Here is a 27,985-nt window from a genome sequence, read left to right as displayed (position 1 = left end):
TTGCGGAAAAAAAACCCCAAAACAATAGCCCTCTCCTTGTGAGCACCCTCACGCACCCTGAGAGAGAGAGAGAGAGAGAGAGAGAGAGAGAGAGAGAGAGAGAGAGAGAGAGAGAGAGAGAGAGAGAGAGAGAGAGAGGTTGCCGTTGTTTCTCTAACTTTTAGCTAAGTTAAAACGATTTACAGTTTGTTTATCTTTTATTAGTGTAAACCGGATGGACTGATTCTGTGTGTGTTAGTGGAGTTTCACCCTCTCATCGCATCGCGTGGACGTCCGAGTCGAGCTTCTCCAGTTCATTAGGGCACAAAACACACGAGAGCTTCGAGAGAAAGACTGAAACAAGGTTGGTATAGTCGAATAAGGGCACTAATGTACAATTTGTAGTAACTCGAAGCCTATTTAAATGTGCGAGTAGATTATGACGCATCGGAATAAAATCGCCTGGTTGAAACAAAACCGAAACCAGACACACTATGGCGAAAACGTAGGCTACATAAAAACGAGTTAACTATTAAATTATTTATTTAAGTATTTTGTGTTTTATTTATATATATATATATATATATATATATATATATATATATATATATATATATATATATATATATATATATATATATATATATATATATTAGTCTATTTAACTAAAGAGTCACAGCTTTCAAACGATGCGAAGTTTATAATGAATTTCAAGCAATATGTGACGTGCTATAGTGTGGCGTGTGATCGCAGTATCTGCCCGTTCTTTGCTCAATCTCTGCCAAACAAATGAACATTCACTATTAGTGAGTGTACTATTAACACAGAGAGCTCAACAACTGTCTGGAGCAGAAGCTTAACTCTTATCATAATAGAAAGCCGAGACTTTGGTTTGGTTTGAAACTTTTGGTGACTGTCAATATCAAAATGTGTTAGTGCCCCAGATATTACTGACGCGTTTCCACCGAGACGTTTGATTGGTCTGTGAGGCGCAAGCGTGTATTTTTTTTTTCTCTTTAAAAAAAAAAAAAAGTGTATTAGGCTACAAACTCTCGTGGAGACAATAGCATAAGAAAACAACAACACCTACAACAAACAAACAAACAAAAACAGGCAAGGCAACAACAAAATGCAGATTGATAATGAAAAAAAGGCATTGTTCTCAAAATAAATAAGTGTTACAGGCTCAAAAACATTTCAGCAGCATAACAAATAGCTTCTACAGATTGTTTAGAATTTTTTACAAGATTCTAGGAGGATAATAACATACAAGATTAATTTTTAAATCAGTTTACATTTGGCAAAAAAAAATTCCATTTACTTTTGTGAATGTGGTATTTACCCATAATGATGAAGGTTAATCAAAAGTGAAAGATCCCTCGTCAGTTTAGAGTTATAAATAAGAATATCTTCTATTGTAAATTGTTCGAGTTCAGTAATTTTATTATTTAACCAGCTGTGTACATCTTGCCAAAACTTCCTACTAACTGAGCAAAGGAAGAATAAATGCTCTGTTTCTTCTGGGTTTTCATGACAAAAGTCACAAGGGTCAACTTCAAAACCAAATCTGCCCCTCAGTGTCTCCGCAGATGGATAATAGTTGTTTAGAATTTTAAATTGCATTTCTTTTACTTTGGGTGCAATTGGCCATTTTATAAATTTCCAATGTTTTCCTGCAATTGTTGGATTATCTAATATTTTAAGTTGTATCTTCCTATCATAATCATGATATATATATATAACCTTTGAAAGCTTTATTTAAATATTTGTTGTCACATTTTTTGTCCGTAATGTTTAATTCTCCTATCGTTAAGTTTGGAAGTTTGATTTGGACATTAGAAAAACTAATTGTGTTTTTTATCAGCCGTAACAAATTCACTGGGATAGCTTTACAGATTTTCTTATATTCTTTAAGAGAACATTGAATATTATTACATTTGATTTTTATATCTTTTAACTGTAAGATGTCACCCTTTGTATCTAAAATATCGTGAACAAAGATAATACCTTGGTCCAACCAAAGCTGGTTGAACAAAGACTTTTTGTTTGATACAATTACTCTATTATTCCACAAGGTGGCACAGTGAGGGGTAAAGTTATGGGTAAATACCATCTTCCAATGATGTAAAACTTGTTTATGAAACTCAGATAATTTAAAAGGTATTTTGAAATTTCGAAGTTTAACCCACCGAACCTCTTGAAAATGCTTTTTGGAATGTGAAACCATAATGAAATCGGCTTTAATAGAAACTCTTTCAACCACTTTATTTTAAATGTTCCTAACATTGCCTCAAAATCCACTGTTTTTATACTCCTTAACCAACTGAGATTTTTTAACATAGTAGGTATATTTCTCCAGATAAATGTATATATAATAGAGTTAATTTTCCTCACGTTTTTTGGAGCAATGTAAAGAGATTGACAGGAAGTGTGTATTTATGGCTGTGTGAAACTGACCTGCTGCTATTCTTTGATATTGTTTTTATTTTTGAAATAAAGGCAACATAGAACAGTACAAAGGGAAGGGGAAAATGGGATTTTATAAACGTTGAATTACTTCAGTTTGATACATAGCCCAGCAAACACAGCAACGTTGTAAAAAAAAAAAAAAAATCACATTGTGAAAAGGTCATGATAATGTTTTTATCCTACGTATTTATTACGACAGATGTCGTTTTTTTTTTCACGTTATAAATACGTTTTTCACAACGTTGCAGAAACGCTAGCCCGTTGCAGTACGTGCACCACGTCCAAATAGGTTCTTCACTTCACACATGCTCAACATTTTTATCTTTATCTTTAAACTAACTTAAAACTGTTATCTTTGAAAAACGACTTTAATATAAAACAATATTATAACTGCAATAAGATAAATAGATTAAGTGGCCTTATAATATATATTATATATATAAATAATATATAATAGCCTCTCATGGAGACTTCAGATGCCCCAACACCTGTGAAGAGACGACTCAACGCCAGCGTTGTTATGGCCTAAATTAATACATGATTGATTAACTTTTTCTAACATTTTTCTTTAACATTCTCTTTCTAACATTTTTCAATGTACATTTATGAAATGCACTTTCTGTAAAGCTGCTTTGAAACAATGTGTATTGTGAAAAGCGCTATACAAATAAATTTGAATTGAATTGAATTGAATAATATGCCAGTAGACATCAATCCATATGTGAGAGAAGTCTGGTGTGGAAGGTGGAACTGGAACCAACTTCTGTGATGTTGTCACAACATCTCTTGTTTATCTGTCTTCACAAACTGCCCTGAAATACAATTCAGACATCAACAAGGATTGTCATAAATATAACATGAGATTCTTACATTCACAATGCTCATTCAGCCTCGGTGGCGAAGTGTGCAGAAAATTCTGTCGGGCTGAAATGTAGTCTTTTAGTCATTCATACCCTTCCGGATCTAGACTTTTTTTTTATGGGGTGGCATGAGAACTATGAGGGGTGGCAACACTGAAGCAAGCATCCTTGCATGGTGCTTGTGGATTCAAGTAATAATATACATATTCAGTGTATATACACAGGGGCACACATTTTGTTAATGGTCTATAAAGATTGAAGACTGTTGTGTGATAGATTTTGCCTGAACCTGATGGCTGGACTGGAAACTTAAAGTGAGTACAAGTTGATATTAATATTAATTTACAAAGCATGACAAAAAAATATAGATTGGCCTACATATGGATATAAGCCTCAATGCATCAAGTACTGGTTTATTTAATCACCAACACATAGCAAATACATATAAACCACAAGTTGTAGTGCATCTAGATTAAGATGTGGTGCATTCAATCACCAACAAATATTTTAAAAAACGAAAAAGAAAAAAAAATTCACAGGTTTTAGTGCACGAGCAACAAAATGCCCATCTAAAGTCATCAGTATCTAATAACAAAAGCACTGATTGTAACCATAGTTTATGGTGAACCATATATTGACATAATGGTCCTTTAAATCATAACTTATAGGTTATAAAAATAAATAGGTTTTGACTATTTTATGTTAATGTAAAAAAATATTTGAAAAGGCTGAGGCACACTGAACACAACATACCACGGGCACCTGACTATGGAGACAGATTAGTCTCATTAATAATTCACGCAAAAAACAAGATGCACACATGTGTAGCCAATTTCACATGCATAAAACCAAATTCACGTGCGCAAATTAAAATTATACATTCATAAAATACATTTCACAAATGCAAAACACAACTCGTAGATTTACAACTGTGCACAAAAACTTCTGAATGTTTAAAATGTACACGCTCATCCTGTAATGTGAATGTGCAAATCGTCATTCACGTGTGAATTGCTTTGGATTTGTGCGTGTGTTTTTGAGACTTTCCTGGCAGCACTCTCCTCTATGGGGCGCCGTTTGTAAAGCGGCTCACGCTGAAAATAACAGCAACATTTTGACACATTTAGCTTCAAACTATGTTTAAAAAACTGGTATGAATTTTTGGCGGTCACTTTTTTAGCACATTTACAACAATATTTATCAACTTAGAGATATTTTAAATAGTTAATCTAAATGTTAAATCTAAATGTTAAATCTAAATGTTAAATCTAAATCTAAATGTTAAATCTAAATCTAAATGTTGAATCTAAATCTAAATGTTAAATCTAAATCTAAATGTTGAATCTAAACGTTACATCTAAATCTAAATGTAAAATCTAAATGTTAAATCTAAATGTTAAATCTAAATACAAAATCTAAATCTAAATGTTAAATCTAAATATAAATGTTGAATCTAAATCTAAATGTTAAATCTAAATGTTGAATCTAAATCTAAATGTTAAATCTAAATGTTAAATCTAAATCTAAATGTTGAATCTAAATGCTAAATCTAAATGTTAAATCTAAACGTTACATCTAAATCTAAATGTAAAATCTAAATGTTAAATCTAAATGTTAAATCTAAATACAAAATCTAAATCTAAATGTTAAATCTAAATATAAATGTTGAATCTAAATGTTTCGGGTGAAACTAAATATTTAACTAATATGCAAATTCAGAATGCAGATAACCGGTTTTAACATTTAGATTTAACATTTAGATTTTACATTTAGATTTAGATGTAACATTTAGATTTAACGTTTAGATTTAACATTTAGATTTAGCATTTAGATTTAGATTTAACATTTAGATTTAGATTTAACATTTAGATTTAGATTTAGCATTTAGATTTAGATTTAACATTTAGATTTAACATTTAGATTTAGATTTAGATTTAACATTTAGATTTAACATTTAGATATAACATTTAGATTTAGATTTAGATTTAGATTTAACATTTAGATTTAGATTTAACATTTAGATTTAACAATTAACATTTAGATTTAACATTTAACATTTAGATTTAACTATTTAAAATATCTCTAAGTTGACAAATATTGTTGTAAATGTGCTAAAAAAGTGACCGCCAAAAATTCATACCAGTTTTTTAAACATTGTTTGAAGCTAAATGTGTCAAAATGTTGCTGTTATTTTCAGCGTGAGCCGCTTTACAAACGGCGCCCCATACTCCTCCCACCCGGATCAGTCGAACGCTTTAGCCAATCAGATTTAAGCTTATCAATCGGCCAATCATTATCGCGTGGGGGCGGGCCCACCTGCTGTTACGTCATTAGCTTTCGACCACAAGCATAGTTGCCAAGTCCGCGTATAACACGCGACTTTGGGCTTCTTTTTTTGGCAAGTCGCGTTAAAAAATCACGAGTCGCGGGTTGCGGTTTTTTGGGCTTATTTTAAAAAATGTGGTTGCTTGTTAGGAAAATATAATAAGCAACTTCGTTTCTTTACATTTATGGTCGCTGTTTTGTCCAATACATTGACTGACACTGTCTTCTCACAACAGGCATTCAGTGCAACGATACAAGTGCTGTAGTAATCGGTCCTTTTATATCCCGCCTCCTTCTCCCCTTCATTGAAGAAAAATCGCGTTCAACGTGCAGGCATGTGACGTTATAAATGCACGTAATGAAAGTTAGTAGACTTAAATAGACATTTTTACAAACAATAGCACAAGCAGAGATGGAGAGGAAAGAGGGAGGAGAGGCACCTAATTTAATTAAAAAAATATTTTTGTAATGTATTTAAAATTACAGGCTATTATAAAAAAAACAAGTCTACTAATAATAACAGTAGGTATGGTTCGAATTTATTTTATTTTAAATATGTGGCTATATTGCAGCGCTGTAGTGCTTGTGTCCCAATGTGCACACTATCCATCCTAAATAGTGTGACATTAGTAATTTTCAGTACTATCTAGGGCAGATAGTGTGCACAATGAGATGCAGGGCTTGTCTTTTTCACGGTTTGCAGTGTGTGTTGTTCACTACTTACTGCCCCTAATATGTGTGCACTAACTCCGACTATGGGTTACCATAATTGGCCTCCATGTCACTCTTTACTCTTCAAAGCTCTTCTGTTCACAGCTGATCGGAGGATATTGTGTGTCCTTTATTGCAATTTGATGATTTTTGGAAAATCACATCTGTTTTTGCTTTTCAAACTCTGAGAGGTTTCAGTTTAATATGTTGCAGGCTCATTTATTGATAAAAAAATTATTTATTATAAATAATATTGATGATAATAAATTATATAATAATATTGGGCTTGTTTTGGGCTTGTTTTTGAAGCTGCGGTTGCTTATTTGTCTCGCGAGAGTTGGCAACACTGACCACAAGCAGAGGTAGGCTATGTGCAGTGTGATCGGTTCATTTCTGTGTTTACTGAAACGAAGAAATTACAGATCAGTTGAAGTGATAGTTTATTAAATATTAACAGATGTAAGCAACTGCTGTGGTAATCAGATGTCCCATATGAAGAGGAAAATGATGCTTGTTGTGTTGGATTTTAGCTGCAGGTACAGAGACGGACATCTCTCTCAGTTACAATCACATAAATGAGTGCAAAACAATCATCTGAGTGGCCAATCCCACTTAGCACTAACCTCATCGAGATTTATTTTTATGAGCACTCATTGTTTAGTGATAGATATTATGCCATTTGTGCAACAGTATACAGTGTTAAAGTATTATTGTTCCCCTGTATTTTCAGTTTCTTTATTCTCTTTTATACTTCGTATTAATGTCTTAATCTATTCAATACACATGTTATTTCATGTTCTGAGCTGTATTGTGATCTCAAGGTTTTTAATGTCACAGGAAAATGTTGTGAAGCATAAATTTTACTTTGCCTGGCAGTTTTTATGCTGATCAGACAAAGATCAAAGATGCAATTAACATCATGCAACTAAGATTACTCAGTAAACTATATTCAATTATTTTACCATCACTTCATCTCCTGCTTCCTGCTCTTCATCTGCCTGTACCTATTATACTACGTGCTGCTGACTGTTTTAAATATCAAACCAAAATCTGTTATCTGTTCTGACAGCGAGAGGTCTAGATTAAACACATTTCATTTGTTAACTTTTCACCTGTATTGCACTTAAATGTATCATTTGGCCATAAATATTGACTTATCAATCTACTATATATATATATATATATATATATATATATATATAATGTTGTCCTTCTTCATACTTTTTATTCATACTTGATATTGTAAGTTCATCATTTAGTCACCCTTAAGTTGTTCCAAACCTGTATGAATTTCTTTGTTCTGCTGTACAAAAAGGAGGATATTTGGAAGAATGTTTGAAACAAAGCAGATATAGCAACCATTGATAGGATTGATAGAAGTTTTGGGTGAATTTTTTGGGTTTAATCATGGCCAAGTCATTTCATATTGGTTTTATTCCCAAAGGATTCAGAAACTTTCAAATTAATAAAACATATACATCAACTGTAGCAAATATCTTTGAATCTTTTAATTCTGAGTTGAAAGAACGTTTAATAAATGCATAGCAGGGCTTTATTCATTGAGTGTGTACATTAATACAGTAACAATGCATGACTTTCAGCCTCTTGTTGAAACAACAGTCAAAATGGATGGCTTGCAACATGAGTGTTTTGAAAGAATTACAGTAGGAATGGTAAGGTCAAGGTACTGGTTGTCTCTGCAACTTCATACATCATCTGTCTTGTAAATCTGAAACAATATAACTGTATACATGCAGCTTAAAACAAAGCATAGATGAAACGTACATGGTCTCCAATGTGCACTTCATTCCATAAATGATCATCATCAGTTGAATGTGTGGTGGACATGACATTCAGGTACAAACACACTGCTGTGACTGCTCTTTCCTAATTAAATAATAGAACAAGACCAAGTGAAAAATATCCAAAAACTTTATACTTTTCATAATAGTCTATTTATATACACCATCTCTCATCATTCAAACCATTGTTATGCTTTCTATGGAGACAATCCTAGCATTGTATGGTATGCATATGAATAATTCTTTATGAAGTAAACATAAGAATCCATCAATAGGCTACATAAATGTTTATTTTCACACAGCAGTTAATAAACTATCACTTCAACTGATCTGTAATTTCTTCGTTTCAGTAAACACAGAAATGAACCGATCACACTGCACATAGCCTACCTCTGCTTGTGGTCGAAAGCTAATGACGTAACAGCAGGTGGGCCCGCCCCCACGCGATAATGATTGGCCGATTGATAAGCTTAAATCTGATTGGCTAAAGCGTTCGACTGATCCGGGTGGGAGGAGAGTGCTGCCAGGAAAGTCTCAAAAACACACGCACAAATCCAAAGCAATTCACACGTGAATGACGATTTGCACATTCACATTACAGGATGAGCGTGTACATTTTAAACATTCAGAAGTTTTTGTGCACAGTTGTAAATCTACGAGTTGTGTTTTGCATTTGTGAAATGTATTTTATGAATGTATAATTTTAATTTGCGCACGTGAATTTGGTTTTATGCATGTGAAATTGGCTACACATGTGTGCATCTTGTTTTTTGCGTGAATTATTAATGAGACTAATCTGTCTCCATACCTGACACACAGGGTGCTGGTGTTTGAAGCTCTCTCTCTCTTCTCTTTCAATGTCTGAGCTCTCTTCCTCCCTTAGCCCTCTCTCTTCCACCTCTTCAGTCACTTCATGCAGGGTCTCATCACCTCTAGCTCTTTGTCATACATTTCTATATTTCTTTCTTCCACCACTCCATCTTCTCCTCTGCTGCCTTCCACAACTCAATTTGTACGTATACCTTTTTCTGTCTTATCTGTACCTTCCACTCCCAACATTATCTGACTCTGTTTTTCCTTTTCTTTTTGGTTTATTAAAACTCTGGATGTCAGTCTTTCTTTTCATAGTGTCCTGCAAGACGTAGCGACAAGTACAAAGTTTAGACTTTCTAAATGTACATTACACTCAATAGTTTCGTCTCCTTAATGAATAGAAATTAAAACATTACGCCTGTTTCTCACACATACTCCGTCTGCAGTGAGTATGCGGTGCGCTGCGATGCTGGAGCCGCATGCGTTGTTGTGCTTTCACATATGCCGCATTTGCAGTGCGCAACTGATCCGCGGTTGTATACCACAAACACAACATTCATTCATTATTTTTTATTTCAAATCCAAACGTTGTTACTGAACATGGCTTGTCAGCATTGCAATACACTCTTTCATAGATGTCACGTTTAAACGCACTACATTTAAACAACGTTTTTATATTTAAAAACTGCTGTATATTTATATAGTCTAGTACTTTAGATTTATATATTATGTTGCTCACGCAAGTGGCAAAACGTTTAAACATAGGCCATGTTATAGCCTATGTTAAAATCAAAAAGTGAGTCTTTTCTTTCATTTTTAAATCTTTTTACAAGAAATTCTGCAGGTCATAAAGATCTTTGTTTTTCCACCTCCAAGAAAGGACGAGTGCTTTCTATTATGTCTCCTTTACCTTAAGGAGTCGTTTTCCTTGCTTTATCCGATGCAAACAAGCCATGTGTTGACTTTGTAACAGAGTAGACTTTAAGTTATATGCATCTGTGGTGAAATTACTAGATTGTCACGTCAATGCATGTTTATTTTAATGCGAACAATGCTCTAGTCACTTCAATTCAGCACGTGCAAAACAGCAAAAAATTGACTCTGTGCGGAAACAATCGCCGCACTGCTGCAGACGCACCGTTCCTGGAACGCACTGACGGACCGCATCCGCGTGCAGTGTGAAAGCTCTAACACCGGTTAACATGGGTACGGGGGAAAATACACACCGTATACACACTGCAAACGGAGTATGATCTATTCGTGATCACGCTGGTTGTGTTGCGGATCACTAAGCAGTTCAAAATCATTTTGGACTACTACACAATAATAGAAAGACGTGTTTTCTTGCTATTATCTCATCACATTGAAGCGCCGCTGATGTAAATCAATAGAGGAAACAATTTATATTTTATACATTGGGAATTTGGGATACACTGCTGGGGTGGCAGACGTCTTTCCCGGTAGATCCACCCCTGTACACTTTTTATACTAATGGTAACAACTTTATATAACACAACAATAAATAACTCTCAAAACTAACTCTCTTTAATACTGCAAATACCATGTAGAGTCATATGATTTCCGGAATGCAGAAATATGCATGAAATCACAGAATCCTGTCACAAATGGAATTTATATTAAGCAGAACATCACACTTTGGCAGTTTTTGAATTAATAAATTAAAAGTAGGGCTGTACAATGAATCGGATATCGATACAGACTAGTGTCTGCGAATATTAAAGCTCAAAAAGACTGCTATGAAATCTGAAGTCTTTATGTTCTGCCATGTCTATGTGAATGAGTGCTGCAGTTTCGACTACTACTACTCAAACTGAAGCATACTCGTGATGATTTCAGTGTCTACTTTCTCCCTATACATGAACACATGAACTTCATCTGCGGAGCTGCTCTCAGAGTCACTTCATGAACATTTCATGATTTAATTTACTAAAACTATCAACATTTATTGCATCATATACACACAGGAATGTATGTATGTTTGAGGTTTTACTTACAAGTCAGATGGTTCAATTTTACAGTAAATGGTTACAAAATTACCGTCTCAACGTGTATACACGTGAACACAGTCGGTTTTGTCTTAAGTGAACAGTTGTGTTACAGATTTGATCCGTGCAGCTCTTAAAGTGACAGTCACACACTAATAATCTGCTGCTGTCTCTGATTTGTTCTTTGTCTTTTGTTGTTTGATTAACATTAATGGCACACTGCTCTTGAATGAATAACTTTTGTGACCTTATGTAACACAGACTCAGGTTGAGTAGGATCCATTCGCAGTTTATTAAAGTTGGACAAACTCACAGTGTAAACAGGCTTGGGTCGATCATCCAGGAATAACAGCAGTATCAGAGACAAGACGTGAATCGTGGTCATAACAGGCAGAGATCAGGGCAGGCAGCAAACAGTCGAGAAAACAAGGTCCAGGCAAACAATAATCAAACGGGAAGGCAGAGAACAATCAGAGTCGATGAACAGGCAGGGTCGTACACAAGGCAGAATCAGATACAAGGGAAACCGCTCAGAAATGTTGCTGGGGCAAAACAAGACTTCGCAATGTATGTGTGTGCGTGTGTGGCTTAAATAGTCTGTGATGAGAGTCAGGTGCAAGGTGATCAGGCCAGGTATGTGGGGTTGTGGGAAATGAAGTCCGGGAACGAGAGTCAGCATTCAGGTGATAGCGACCTCTGATGGCCGACGGTGGGTTCTTCACCAGCGGTCGTGACACCTTAATTGTAAGGATTAATCTGCATTTAATGTATTCAGTGAAGACCATCCAGAATTATTTTACATCTGATTCCTTATTAAATCATTTTAGTATTTCTAACCTCAATACTGTTAGCCCCACCTGATTTTATTTGTATCTTTATTCTGTTTTATTGATCTGTGCTACTGCTTGTAAATTGTTTATTTGTTCGTATTGTATTTCTGACTGTTTACTTGTCTTTTTGTGGCTTCAGTTTGAAATCAGGATTGTGCTGTGTGTAAGATATTGTACAACAATTGCCTCGTTGTAAAACAAAAATGCACCGCATGATCAAACATTCATGTGAGATAATTATATATTTTTTGAAAAAATTACAAAGAAAATATCCTCACAAGAGTCACCTAAGGGGGGATTCCCCTCATTTTCAAAAACTAAATTCAGGCCCTGAATGAATGTCTGTAAAAATCCTGATTGGAGCATCCCCATAAATAATTCAACATGAGACTGATCAGACCACCCTTATTTAATACAAAATGTCTTTTCTGCAAATGTCTTAACATAGGTCATAATATTCCTCCCACACACAGAACAGAAGTACCGGTACTTAGGTAGGATTCTGACAAAAATGCTTATTTTAAAGAAAAACGTCAGACGGACTTAGAGGCTTTTGCCATCCAGTTTGTTAAAACTGCTCCATTTACACTTATCCACATACATGTCTCAATAAAACAGCATTGTGAATCTTTGTCTTTTGTTTGCTCCCTAACTTGCGAGTGACGCACTTCTGTTTGCGAGTATTACAGCGCTGATATATGTGGCTTAACAGACGCATTTACAATTGTCCAGTGTAATCTGCACTGCATCTGAACCGCGTCCTGAAGTGCTCTGAGTGACTGGATCCGTCTCCAAAGCATTTCAGATGTGGAGTTGCACCTGGTATTTCATGAGTGGATAGCTATCAATCAGTAAAAATACACACAGTGGACAGGTGTAATAATTAAAATAAAAGTTCAGGTGTTTATATGAATGTAAAAATATTATTTGACAAAAAAAAAAAAATTCTAAATGAGTGTTATTTTGTGTTTATCAGTTCACTGTGACTGTCTTCTGTGAGCTGGACTCATGGGTGAATCCCAGGTGAGTTAAACTTTAAATTCACTCATGAGCTTTATTTCTGAGAGGAAATTATTTACCTTGTTTAATTCTCATTTGATTGTAATAAAAAGGGACTGTAACAAGGTTCAGATGTGGGGTGGGAAAGGAAGAAGGCAGGGTCGGCGAAATGCTGGAACTCGTGGGATTTTATTTTCAACTCAGTTATAAACATAAACTGGCACCTTGCGCACTCCTATCAATCACTCAAAACTTGTATCCTCCTCCAATTAACAACAGCTTTCTCTCAAGTCACGGTCACAGTCCCAGTGTCTCTCCCACGAGTCCTCAGTGTCTCTCTCTCTTGCACACTGCTTCCGGCCGGGCTTTTAAGCGGTCTCTCCGCGCCAATCACTGCAATCAGACACAGGTGTTTATCATCATGCACTTGACCTACTTTCTTACCGCTCGTCTCCCGGCCTCCTCTGTCCGTGCAGACCTCGCAAAACCACGCCCCCCTCGCCACATACCCCCACCGCCCGTCTCAGGCCGGGGAGCCATCTTTTCTGTGGATAATGGAGTTAAGGGGATCTGCCAATATCCTTTCGTTAAATCCAGTGTCGAATAAAAGTGAGCCGCACCTAGCCGACCAAGCAACTCGTCAATCCGCGGCATTGGATAAGCATCGAATTTCGACACAGCATTCACCTTGCGGTAATCCACACAGAACCGAACCGAGCCGTCCGTTTTGGGAACTAAAACTATCGGGCTCGCCCAGTCACTATGGGATTCTTCTATTACACCAAGGTCTAGCATCGCTTCCAATTCCGTCTGAACCACCTTTTTCTTATGCTCAGGTAATCTATACGGCCGGCTGCGAACTACCACGCCCGGCTCCGTCTCAATATGGTGACGTATGAGATCCGTTCGACCGGGTAGGGGCGAGAACACGTCCGCAAAATCCGCTTGCAACTGGGCAATGTCAGTGAGCTGGTCCGGTGCGAGGTGATCTCCCCCCGGGGCCAGGGCGATCGGTTGGCATTTGATGCTCGCTTCTGGCCCGAGATCATCCTCTGATGATACCACCGTGGCCAGCATCTCTGACTCCGCCTCGTTCCATTTTTTTAAGGAGATTGAGGTGGTATATCTGACGTGCCCCGTTCCTATCCGTTCTAACTACCTCATAATTGAGATCCCCCACTCGCCGCGTAACCTCAAAGGGTCCTTGCCACTTGGCGAGTAATTTTGAGCTAGACGTGGGTAGCAATACAAGTACCTTCTCTCCCGGTGTAAATTCTCGCAGCTTGGTTCGTCTGTTGTACAACCGGCTTTGTGTGTCCTGAGCCTGTAGCAAATTATCCATTGATAGCCGCCCCAAAGTGTGGAGTTTTGCTCGGACCTGACCGACAAATTGGGATATGTTTTCAGAGACCGATCTACTTCGAGTGATTAAAAACGAGCCAATGGACATTGGCATGCGGTTCACGCATTCCACGCACCGCCCCGCAGCGCGGGTATAAATACGGCAGTGGAATACCGCATCATTGCTTTTCAACTGAGGAGCCGAGATGAGTGACTCAGCCTGCAGCTGAAGCACAGCACCTGGCGACGGGACGTACGTCTCCGTTCCCTCCTTCAGGGAACGAGGGTTACATACGTAACCGAGAAGTTCCCTTTCAGTCGGTCACGTTCGACGTACATCGGAACTGACCGTCGAATTGGGATCCCTACCAACACGCCAGGGATGCTGGCCCGTCACTGCGACAGTCACTGCTGTTCCTGCAAAACCCACTCAGTGTGACTATTGGATAACACTGGGAAAGCATGTCTGTTTCGAGGAGATGGTACGCTGCAGAGCCACGTCCTTCAATGGAAGGAGGGGTGGCGAAATACACATAAGGACTAACCTATCAGGGTAGTGCTACCTATGGCAGTCTCTGGGGTGGATCCAACCTGGTTCCAGGGGGGAAGTACACACCCAGAGATGACAGAGCAAGCTCTGTCAAGGGAAAGACATGGGGCTAGCCAAGTTGGGTAGCTGTTACTGTGGAGAATACACATAAGGGGTAGCCGTTACCGTGGAGAATACAAATATGGGGTAGCCGTTAGTGGGACCGCTACAGATGGAACCCAGCCTACACACACGTTCCACAAGCATACGGGTGCATGCCTAGCGTCAGATGGCCGCAACATCTGACAACGAAGGGGTGGCGGAAGAACTCACAGGGTTAGCCGTTTCGGGGAACTCAACTGGAGCAAAATAGATGCACGTATCCGGCCCAGAGGGCGGGAGTGGCGTTGCAAGCCGACACTAGAATGGGTACTTATCGCTACGGGCCACTAGGGTTGAGGATGCGGGAAGATACCGGCTCTACACGGAGGCTATAGAATCTAGCGAACGTGTTAGGTGTCACCCAGCCCGCAGCTCTACATATATCTGTCAGCGAGGCGCCTTAAGCCAGCGCCCAAGAGGAAGCTACACTCCTTGTTGAGTGCGCTCGCAACCCGAACGGGCAAGGCACGTCTTGGGACTGGTAAGCCAAGACGATAGCATCCATTTTTGGTATATTTAAGGCTATTGCTGCAATGTATACTTAGAGGGTAGAGGGAGACAGCCTTCGCTCCAACCCATCCTGCAGAAAGGAAAGCACAACATTAACCTTCGGGGGAAGAGCCCCACTCGACGAACAGGTTCCACTTCAGCGCATAGAGGCGCCTCATAGAAGTGGCCGAAGTGATGGTGTCTACCACTGCTTGTGGCAGGCCACCTAGAACCTCCGCGTCCCCTGCACCCGGCCACCTGCTGCCCGGGTGGAGGCTGCTGCTTGGCTTAGCAGGGGCAGAGGCGGACGCAGGGGGACACCCTTGTGACAAGCAGACGGAGGCGCTGCGGCCAACGACTGGGTGGAGGCAGCAGCTGGTTGTCGGGGCAGGATGTTTTTTTGTTTGTTTTGTTTTTAAACCACCTCCATCCGGTTCTGGGCCACCGAGAACTGCTGGGCGAGTTCTCGACGGCGTCGGCGAAGAGGCCAGTCTTACAGACAGGGGCGTTGACGAACCAAACTTTGTCGGGCTCACGCATATCTGCCAAGTTAGCCCCAGGTTCCTGAACCACTAATGTGGACATCGCCTGACCCAGGGAGCGTGCAGTGACTTCTGTCACCCGGAGAGCGAGGTCCATTACGGCTCGCAGTTCCTGCATAACCCATGAGTCGGGACTACCCTCGTGCATGCAGGACAGAAGGTAGTTAGAGAGGGAAAAACTTATACAGATTATGGCCCTTTTGGTGTTCCATATTTTAACACCAAATAGTTCCACACTGCTAAATTTTTCAGATGCACATCCACGCAGCCACCCAGGAAAGCATGGCTGTCAACTCTGAATCTGATTCAGCATGAGCACACACTATTAATCCCATCTGTAAGCTACCAGCAGGCATGAGAGACAATGGGCGTGGCCGCCAGACTCGATGGCACACGGCGTGCTGAAAGCTCAAGCCCCTACGAAAGGAGCAGGACGAACAACGCACCAGAATTCAGCAGAATTCGGATCCATTTGCAGTTATTTATTAATATCGTGGTCAGACAGGCAGAGTCAACCGGAACAACTGAGCAACAACAATGCAAGAAAGGCAAGGCGTAATCCACAAACAGGCTGAGGGTTGAAGCAGACAGCAAACAATCATAAATACACAAAACAAGGCAGAAATCCAAAGGGCAGGCAGTAAACAATCAAAAACCAGAGAGACAGTCCAAATGTAGTAACAGGCAGACAAAAACAGAAGCTAACACTCAGAAATGTCTACCAGGTCAAAACAAGACTTCGCAATGGTTGAATGAAACTGGTTGTTTAAATAACGGAGGTAATTTAGAATCAGGTGTGAAGGGCAATCAGGACCAGGTACGGGATTGTGGAAAGTGTAGTTAGGAAAGAGTCTAAAATTCAGTGGAATTAGACTTCTGATGGTCGGGGACTGGAACTGGATCTTCTATGCTTGTAACAGGGAAATGTGTTTTAAAATGATCAATTGTTATCGATTTTGATTATTTGTTGCAGCCCTACTATGCACAGAATTATGGGAAATCTTAAGCAGTGCTGCTTTTGTAAATTTCCATCCATTTAGCCCAAAAACCGGATACTAATGGCTTGGTCAAAAGGAATTCTGTGTGTAAGCCTTTTCAGCCTTTCGGTGAAGTTCTCTTAATTTATTGATATCTCATTTTAAATCTGACTCCATGAATAATTTTATCTGACTCCAATTCTATGTGACTCCATAAAGTGTGTTACGTTTAGAGTTTATCAGCTGATTTTAAGATTAGTTGCGATTTAATTTAGATCGTTAATTTTCTTTGTATCTTCCTAGTTTTCATATTCGTTCATCGAGAGACCCAATATCGCAGAGAGACAGACGCGTCCGGTTCGCGCGCTCACAGGCACAAAATGATTACTTCTGTAATTAGTCAGAGGATGCAGAGTGAATATTTTACCTTTAAGTGGTTGCACATGCTCACTCAACAAAAAGTGTCATTTTTATAATATTTACGAACTGCAACTTGCCAATCCAGCGATAGTCAGGAATCGGAATATCGCGCACGCTGCGCTCCATGCTTCAGTCGTGGCGTCATTGTTGTGATCTATCATAACCCTAGATTTTGCGGTAATAAAGGAGTATACATCGATCCATACTAGAATAATGATTTCAGAATCATACAAGATAAATCAAGATTAACATTCATTTTGGCCAGACAGGAAAAGTAAATAAGTAAGCAAGAATCCATGGTACACAACTGATCAGCGTAAAAACATAAAACACAATTGCAAAGCAATATGAAAATAATTTAAAAGAGTCATCATGTCTGGCACAATACATGCAGTTTGGGTCAGTGTCTCAAAGACACTGACCCTGCACCACACGGGAGGTTCTGACTACAGAATGTTCCCCCCGAGAGTTAGGTTACCCTCGCTTAAATACTCCAACTAGAACAAAGGGGTTGTAAATATTTGCAACACAAACACCTGGTTTTGGGGGAGTGGATCTGATATCTTTGAAGAGACTCCTGAATTCTCATTAGTTTTCAATCTTTCTAATACTACTAGTGACTGCAATGAAACTGAGACCATTTTACCATTCGCACTGAGACCTTTAAAAAGACATCAAACATGAAAGGGATAAAAATAGATTTACAAGATACATCATCACTGGTATATCTGCATTTGGGGACTTGAACACAGGGCAAGGAAAATGGGGAGGGGGGAGGAATGTTTGTCAGGGTGTTGTCACACAGTTTCTGTGAGATCTTCTCTCAAGATTAGTGACTTTTATTGTTCAATTGCTGGGGTGTGTATCTCAGCTTTTGTCTTAGCACCAAAACCAATCCTTACACTTTGAAATGACCAGATAAGCCTTCATTCATAAGGAGATTGTTCAATATTTAATGTAGGCTATTATATGCTGGACATTAAAGTGGCTCAGTGTATAATGCTCATTTGATATGTGAATTTGGAGGACACTTTATTAAGAGACAGTAAAAATTTTTCCTAAAGGTTCACTATAGAAAACTCTCTGACTCTGGTGATGACAGCGATTCCTCGGATACGAGCATTGGAATCAAACTCTCTGACTCCGGTAATGTCAGCAATTCAAGCATTGGAGTACCTCCTTCTTTCAGCCGTGAGTACATTTCTTAATAGAGCCCAACATCAGCAGCATGTGAACTCTCAAGTGTTGGTTATGTGTCTATCAGAATTACTTTTTATTTGGGGCATGTCACTTGTCAATAGGGAGGGTGTTAAAGGGATAGTTCATCCACAAATTAAAATTGTGTCATCATTTACTCACCCTCAAGTTGTTCCAAACCTGTATGAGTTTTTTTTTGTCCTGCTGAACACAAAATAAGATATTTTAGAAGAATGTTTGTAACCAAGAAGATAGAGCAACCATTGACTACCATAGTAGGGAAAAATTAACTATGTTAGTCAATGTCTGCGAGATCGGCTTGGTTACAAACATTCTTCTAAATATCTGCTTTTGTGTTCTGCAGAACAAATAAACTCATACAGGTTTGGAACAACTTGAGGGTGAGTAAATGATGACACAATTTTAATTTGTGGGTGAACTATCCCTTTAATGCTCAATCGAGTCATGTGTTAATGAATCCCTCTACTCTTGAGAGTGTGTTTTTACTAATCAACTTATGAATACAGTTGTAGTATGCTGTAGGAATTACTCTAAATCTTTATTTTAGGAGTGTTGGAAGAACATGGATACGCCATACAGAAAGAACTTGGACGAGGGGCTTCAGGAAGAGTGTTTCTGGTCACCAACACAGATGGAGATCAGTGTGTGGTCAAACTGACAGATTCCAGAGATGTAAATTCAATCCAGCATTTACTAAATCAAGAATTTACTTAAATATTAATGATCATAATAACAATATATTTTCACTGGTTTTAAAATGTTATTAAAGATGCCATTTTGCAATTGCTATAAGTGTCACTTCACTGTCACATGCAAGTGCTTCTTTTGCAAAAAAATATAGCAACAAAACAAAATTTCAACAAATGACCATTTTCCCCGCAGAATAAGGAAGTCGAGATCTTGAGAAGTCTGAACTATGGATATATTGTTACTTATGTGGATTCATTTGAAGGTATGTTTACAATTTAAGAAAATATGTAATGTTCCTTTATTATAACATTTTTATTTGTTTTGTTCTATTTTTTTAAAGAGAACAATTAAATATGAATGTAATCTGTAGAGATTGAAGAAAGTTAACATCATGAACAAAACATAAACATCTGCATAGTTGTTGTCTGTGAAATGAAGCCTTACACGTATAAGGACAAAGTATTTGTTGAAATGATTCCCTGGCTGGATGTTTATTTATTCAGATGAAGATGCTGGACTGTTGTATGTGGTGATGGAGTATTGTGAAGGAGGAGATCTTCATGAGAGGATGCAAACACAGAAAGAGAAAGAGAAAGAGAAAGGGTTTTTTAAAGAACAACAGGTGAGTGTCTTGTGTAGACGTACATATTCCAAACATCACATGTGGCTTATGAATTACATTAATGCTAAACAGTACTGAAGTAAATGTGAAGTACTGAGGAAGACCAGATCATCCTGTAAAATATGAGTGCACTTTATAATGTGCAGCCTACTGATGAAGGGCTTGACATAACCTAATAAGAGTAAAGAAACAACCATTTTAGTGTACAAAGTGATGAAGAACTTATAAATGCATAGTTTTGCAATGTGCAACTAAAGAACTTGTTGCTTTCTATCGTTTCTGTGTGTAGATCATTGACTGGCTTGTTCAGATTTGTCTGGCTCTGAAGTATGTTCATGAGAAGAATATCCTTCACAGAGATATAAAACCACAGGTAGACACTGACAAAGATTGATAAATCATGTGTCGCCAAGCCTAACGTGTTATGATTTATGAGTTTTCTGTTGTCATTCTAGAATCTCTTTCTGACTGAAGATGGTCACATCAATGTTGGGGATTTTGGATGCTCAAAAACAATGCAACGGTAAAAAATAAATAAAGTAAATAATAGGATCTGTTGAATAGTAGAATTTGATATATATATAGCAGGACTCAAGGTCTAGTGGTCCCCCTTTTGCTGACCCGTCGAGGCATGGACTCCACTAGACCCCTGAAGGTATGCTGCGGTATCTGGCACCAAGATGTTAGCAGCAGATTCTTTAAGTCCTGTAAGTTGCGAGGTGGAGCCTCCATGGATCAGACTTGTTTGTTCAGCACATCCCACAGATGCTCGATTGGATTGAGATTTGGGGAATTTAGAGGCCAAGTCAACAACTCAAACTCGTTGTTGTGCTCCTCAAACCATTCCTGAAGCATTTGTGCTTTGTGGCGGCGCATTATCTGCTGAAAGAGCCACAGCCACCAGGAAATACCGTTTCCATGAAAGGGTGTACATGGTCTCAACAATGCTTAGGTAGGTGATGCGTGTCAAAGTAACATCCACATGGATGGAGGACCCAAGGTTTCCCAGCAGAACATTGCCCAAAGCATCACTGCCTCCGCCGCCACGCCTTCTTCCCATAGTGCACCTGGTGCCATGTGTTCCCAGGTAAGCCACACACACGCACCCGGCCATCCACGAGATGTGGAAGAACACGTGATCATCAGACCAGGCCACCTTCTTCCATTGCTCCGTGGTCCAGTTCTGATGCTCACGGGCCACTGTTGGTGCTTTGGGCGGGGTCAGGGGTCAGCATGGGCACTGGTCAGCGGCTGTGCCGCCCCATACACAACAAACTGAGATTCACTGTATATTCTGACACCTTTCTATCAGAACCAGCATTAAAGGGTTAGTTCACCCAAAAATTTTAATTCTGTCATTAATTACTTACCCTCATGTCGTTCGACACCCGTAAGACCTCCGTTCATCTTCGGAACAGAAATGAAGATATTTTAGTTGAAATCTGATGGCTCTGAAAGGCCTCCATTGGCTCAATGAACTTTACACTCTCAAGACCCTTAAAAGGCACTAAAGACGTCGTTACAAAGTCCATCTCACTACAGTGGTTCTACAATAACTTTGAGTCGGCGACAATAGTTTTTGTGCGCAAAAAAACCCTAAATAACGACTTACATAGTGATGATGATTTCAAAACAAGGCATCATGAAGCTTTGAAGCGTTATGAATCAGCGAGTCGATTCAGCGGTTTGAATCGCCAAATTTCAGCAGTTTGACACACGAGCCGAATCCTGATTCGGCTCATTGATTCATAACGCTTCGAAGCTTCGTGAGGCCGTGTTTTGAAGTCGTTATTTAGGGTTTTTTTGCGCACAAAAACTATTCTCGCCGATTCATAAAGTTATTTTAGAACCACTGTAGTGAGATGGACTTTGTAACGACGTCTTTAGTACCTTTTAAGGGTCTTGAGAGTGAACCGTGCCATTGTGTCAATGGAGGCCTTTCAGAGCCATCAGATTACAACTAAAATATCTTCATTTCTTTTCCGAAGATGAACGGAGGTCTGACGGGTGTCCAACCACATGAGGGTAAGTAATTAATGACAGAATTTTCATTTTTGGGTGAACTAACCCTTTAACTTCTTGAGCAGTTTGAGCTCCAGTAGCTCGTCTGTTTGATCGGACAACACGGGCCAGCCTTCACTCCCCACGGGCATCAATGAGCCTCGGCCACCCATGAGCCTGTGGCCGGTTCTCCACTGTTCCTTCCTTGAGCACTTTTGATAGGCTAAATCAAGTTTTATAATGGCAGTGAATGGAAGCCCAAAATTTGAAGCCCAAAAAGAACAACCATCCATTATAAAATTGCTCTGGGGGTTAATAAAGGCCTTCTGAAGCAAAGAGATGGGTTTTTGTAAGAAAAATATTTGAAATTATAAAGTAAAATATCTTGATTCTGCCAGGCCGCCTCCCATATTCAACTCAGTAGTGTAGTGCCTTCAAAATGCTTACACTACGTCTGACTTCCTCGTCACACTAGTTATGTTTTTTTTCCGTAAGTTGAATAAAGAAGGCTGTTCAGACGATTGTATTCATCTGAACGAAGAATGTCATATACACCTAGGATGACTTAAGGGTGAGTAAATTATGGGATAAATTTCATTTCTGGCTGAACTATCCCTTTAAGTGTGGCCTATTACATCAATATATCATCACGATTCCCTGATCACATTACATGCTACTAAACCAGGATCATTTCTCATGCTCCTTTTGTTTAATGTTTCTGTTATTGGATTTTAAAATAATGGTTTCTGTTCAAATTTTTTGGCAAAAATTTCTGCCTTTTTCTCTTTCAGCCGATGTGTCATGACAACCCTAAGATATTTTTGAGGTTTTATCAGTTTGAGTTTACATTGATTTGACTTGCTTTTATTTTTATTTGTCAGTGCTGATGTGTATGCAGAATCAGTTGTGGGTGCAGAGCTGTATAAGAGCCCGGAGGTTTTGAAGAAGAAATATAAATCCAAAAGGTGTGCTTTTTACAACTTGACATACATGAAATGTTGATATTTTAAGAGGTATAAAATGCTTATACAAATTATAATAAAGTGTTAACCGAATTTTCAATTTCCTTGACAAATGTCCTTAGATTAAATCATTTATTTTAGTTGCCTAATAATGCAATGTACTGTAATTTAACATGTTAAGCACAACTTCTTTTTCCATTTGTCTTCTTCTAGTGACATCTGGTCATTGGGATGGGTGCTCCATGATCTCTGTATGCTGGATATGTGGGTTAGTATCGCATGAAAATTAAAGAAATATCACTGATTCAATTTTTTCAATTTGGAATATGATCTACAATTCTGCCCAGTCAAAACGTTGTCTCACAATGATGTAAAAGTGTAATCTCATAGCGCACTCACTGTGCTCATACTATGGCCACAATGTTACGTCACCCCAGCTAGAAATGTTATTGAACGTGGACTCCAACATCAATCAGACGTCAAATTTTGGTTGAAAAAAAATTAGTTGACAACTAAAAATTTTTTGACGTCAGGCTACAACATCATTAAACAACTCCACAAACAGCATCACCAGCTTCACACATTACTAACCAGACTGACTTTATTTCTGTCAAACGTCTAGAGAAGCTCTTATTGAGATTAACAGAGGTTTAGATGTTGATGATTTATTGAAAATAATAGTTTGGTTTGATGTCACCATTATGGACACCAGTGTTTGCTTTAGTTGGTCAGTGAGACTCTTGATGTTTTAATGCTGTTTTTTCTCTGGCTGCTGGAACTGTGTTTGTTATGGCAAGAGCAGCAAGAGAACATGTGACCAGATGATGTCAAATACTTGATGACGATAAAGATAAAGCATGTCACTGTTATTGAGATTCATTCGCTGATTCTTGAGGTTCATGTCTGCCTCTGAGGAGGGGATTTGATATATTGTTCACAGTTTTTATTTTTATTGAATCCTCCAGATTTTCTGATTAAAGGGCTGCTTGATCTTGTGCTGTAGAACCCCAGGATGATGATGTGAAATATTTGGTCACATATTAAACAATGTATTCCCTGTATTCTCTTCTGCTTTACCTTCTAAAAAAATGACAGAACAAGGTGGGTCTTCGCAAGTCTGTATCATATCAAGTAACTTATGTTAAACCTGTAGCAGCAGATTCAAGAAGTTGTAGCAATTGAACTTGCGATTGTGTTAGAAAAAGTAATGCATTTGTGACCAAATATTCTACAAGTGTGCAACTCTCATTGCATAGACTCACATATTAATTTGCGGATGTGCAAAATGTGTCAATGACTTTTTGATACGGGTGCGTTTTGCACCATATTCTCTGCAGCAACTGTAGCAAACATGTGAGCGTATGAGTTTCTTCATGTGTGATTCGTAGAATAGGATTTGTGCACCTGCAGTGAAGAATGTGTGAAGGTGGAACTGTTGTGTTGTGTTTGTAGGTGAGAAAAAAAATCTACAAGTTTACAACTCCTAAAAGATTTTTCTCTGTGACTTCAAATGTATTGATACACATGTGTGGATATGCTCTACAGCTACAAATTCCACTCGCACGTGTTCAGCTGTTTTGCACCAAAAATACCTTCATGATAACTGTAGCTCTAATGCACCTGTTGGACCAGGAGCTATATCTATTTCACATTTATTTTCTTACAATAATTCTCATAAGGTTCCAAGGATGTGCTTTTAGTTTGTTTGTTTTCTAGAAAAGACTTCAGATAATATGTGGATTACTGTAAAGTGCTGTTCATGGGCAAGCCATCATGCCAGAATAAAGGCTATAATGGCTGAATACAAACAAAAGATTAACGATAAAAGAATACTGAAGATTAAGTCTCATACTTACAAAGGTGTAAAATGTTTGTCGCTTGAGAACAATAGAGCATTAATTAAGCTGTTCTCCTCACCAGACATTAGACAAAGGACTGCAAATGGGTGTTTACAGGGCAATAACATATTTGATTAGCATCTTGTCAGCCTTCTCTAAAAGACCCTGACATGGTCTTACAAAATGCTGCATAATGGTTATGTGTCTATTTTTTATTTTGGATATGTCATTTATTCCTCACTTTCCAAAATGGAGGGTTTCTGATAAGGGGTTAGTGGCAATGGAGCTTGACTTCAACCCAGTTTTCACTTTCAACCAAAATGTGACGTCTGAATGATGTTGCAGTCCACATCCAATAACATTTCTAGTTGGGGTGAGCTCACATTGTGGCCATAGTATGAGCACACAGTGAGTGCTCTGTGAGGGTTTAGATCAATGTGACCTCACATTGTGAGATTACCGTGAGTTCAAAATGTTGACTGGGTCAGTACTTTTTACTTAATTACATTAAAAATCAAGTACTTTTGTACTTTCACTGAGTAAAATTTGAAAAGGAGTACTTCATACTTTTACTGGAGTTATATTTTATTATACGTATCTGTAGTTTTACTCGAGTACTTGATTTACTTTGTCCACCACTGGAAGTTTATAAGATTTATAAAAGCTGTAGAAAAATGTTGTTCATTGTTAGGTTGTGATACCTAAAGCCTTAACTACTAACAAATTAAACCGTATTAGCTTGTTCAGTAGGATTTAATAGTTATTTTCCTTTATCCCACAGTCAGATGTCATAGAGCGTCGCTTTCTACATGTCAACAGCATGAGAGGAAACCCCCCTCACATCTCAAAGAGATACTCAGAGGAACTGAGGGCATTGATCAGACAAATGCTCAGCCGTGACCCTAAAGACAGACCTTCAGCTGATGAGATTCTAGCTAAGCCATTCCTGGAAGAAGCAGTGAAGAGAAACAGTGTAATTCCAGAAGCACTGATACAGAGTTTCATGAAGTCCATCGAGACCTTTGACAAGGCTTACAGTGAGCACTATGAAGACTTAGATGCCTTTGTTAAGAAGTGGGGAGAAACAACAGATTCACTAATGGAGACACACCGTAAAGGTAGTGTAGGCAGTCTGTCAGGTTCAGTGATTGGAGCAGCTGGTGGAATCACTGCAGTGGTTGGTGCATGTTTGGCACCGTTCACTTTTGGAGCATCTCTGATTGTAACTGGTGTTGGTGTTGTAGTCGGAGTTGCTGGTGGTGTAACAGGTGGTGTCTTCAGCTTCAACAATACAAAAAAACAAAAAACACTCCATGATAGCTTTGCAGAATTTATGAAGAAGTACGAAAAAGTTAGTGAACCGATTCTCAGTCCACTGAATACACTGAGAAGGATACTGCGAATAGTCAAAAAGTTCCATGCTTTTGACTCAGCCTCTGACAAAGTAGACATTTCCTGCAGTGTAGGCAAACGCAAAGGAATTCATGCCGCAGAACTCATGAATCTTGGTCTGCTGGTAAATGTTGGCAGGATTGCTGCTCAGACCGCCAGGGTGGGACGAGCAGGAGTGGCGGCAGTGGCCGCAGTCACAGGCGTGTTAAGTGGACTCTTAGTCTTAGTTGATCTTGCCTTCATAGTGAAAGATTCTGTAGACATTCACCAGATGAGAAAGGGAAACGTAGATGATCCAGAAAAAGTGACATTCAGTGTACTTAAGTCCATTGCTCAGATGAGGGAAACACATAATAAGCTTTGCAATGTCTTGAAGGAAATAAAAGAAACAAGAGAAGAACTAAACGACTATATTGATCTGACCAGGGATAGAAAGATTGATGGATGTAAATGATACCTGATTTATCTGTGTTTTGGCAGAAAACAATTTAGGGCAATCAAATTAAGCCAGGTGTGACATCCCATACTGAACGAAATATATTTCCATATATTTATAATCAATATATTATATGGTGTAAATATACTGAAAAAATATATTGCGTTAATTTAATGTGTTATTCATTTACAATATTCTGCTGAGATCTTGAGAGATCTTGTTCAATGTTCTGTTTACAGCAATCGTTTCTAAGTACACTCATCTAATGACATTTTACAGAGTAAATATATTTTTCAATTTATTAAAAGCGGCAATTTATTATGTATTATTCAACATATTCTAATATATAACACAACATATTAATGCAATATTTTATTTATTTTTCCAGTATATTTTCACCATTTATTATATTGTTCACAAATAAATGGAAATATATTTTCATTCTGTATGGGGTATGAGACCAAGATTTGCTGTCATTTAATACTGTACATATCTACTATATATTTACTAATTATACATAATTTACATTTACATTTATATTTATGCATTTGGCAGACGCTTTTATCCAAAGCGACTTACATTGCATTCAAGGTACACATTTTACAATTGTCAATTCTTGCTTTCCCTGGGAATCGAACCCATGACCTTGGCGTTGCTAGCGCCATGCTCTACTGTTTGAGCTATAGGAAAGCCAATAATGTACATAATGTAGCAGGTTTGTATATCGATTTACATTCTATTCTTATGTGGTGTGTTATACATTTTTTATTGGGTAAATGAAAAAAGTAAAACCTTACCTGGAAAATATTCTATTCTTATTTGCACAGAAGATTAAAATAATCATCTTGGAAGTGGTGGGACATGTCCCACCATCAAGATGCATGTTGACTAAATTCAAGCATTAAAGAGAAAACAGTGTCTTCACTTTTATATTTTTACACATTCATTTCCCACATATAATTGAATGAGGAAAGGAAAAACAAAAGAATAAAAAAGCATGTTGACTACTTGAACATACATTTTGCTCCTTTCTTTCTTGCCAGCAAATTTCTCAATGACTCTCTGATCAAAGTCAGTCATCTCAGTAGTGTCATGACGTTTGCATTGTTCAGTCAGATATTTGAGGTCTCTTACCCCCGTTGTCCACAAAACTTCAGTACCAACATTTTGAAATAAAAGACAGGGAAAGCAATAAAGGGCATTGCTAACAACACATCCAGCCAGCCACTTACTTAAGTTTCTCATGTCAAGCATGTGGAGCTCCAAGTGCAGCTGCGTCCTGTCACTGGCCTGCTGCTGCTGGATTTGTAAATCGCGTTGGTCCGGATCCTTCGGGATCCTTTATCATTTTTTTTCTTCCAACGAACGCCTTGTGAAAGAATTTGGTTTAACTGCTGCCATCTCCACGAAAGGATCATCCTAATAAAGTTATGGCGGAGTCGGAGTGACGGTGTCGCCCGTACACTTTCGCTTTAGTGGTCAAGAACGGAAAGTTGAATGACAGGGTACGAGAACCAATCAGATTGGATAAAAAAACACGCATCCAATTCTGATTCGCCAGGGACGCAACGA

General features: G+C 38.4%; 1 protein-coding gene across 1 annotated transcript; it reads left to right on the top strand.

Annotated features, from left to right (window-relative positions):
* The first annotated feature begins 2 nt into the window (after positions 1-2).
* LOC307122694 (uncharacterized protein) lies at positions 3-27,430 on the top strand. Its single transcript, XM_079810863.1, has 11 exons — positions 3-343; positions 12,772-12,818; positions 18,319-18,445; positions 19,020-19,144; positions 19,355-19,424; positions 19,666-19,784; positions 20,074-20,157; positions 20,240-20,307; positions 22,667-22,750; positions 22,961-23,015; positions 25,367-27,430. The coding sequence occupies exons 2-11, from the start codon at positions 12,804-12,806 to the stop codon at positions 26,429-26,431; spliced, it is 1,812 nt and encodes a 603-aa protein (XP_079666989.1). The 5' UTR covers positions 3-343; positions 12,772-12,803; the 3' UTR covers positions 26,432-27,430.
* Positions 27,431-27,985: the final 555 nt, after the last annotated feature.

Source organism: Gobio gobio (genome assembly GCF_949357685.1).
Source record: "Gobio gobio genome assembly, chromosome: 2".
In the NCBI taxonomy this organism is placed as follows: domain Eukaryota; kingdom Metazoa; phylum Chordata; class Actinopteri; order Cypriniformes; family Gobionidae; genus Gobio; species Gobio gobio.
This window is presented reverse-complemented; position numbering and strand designations above follow the sequence as displayed.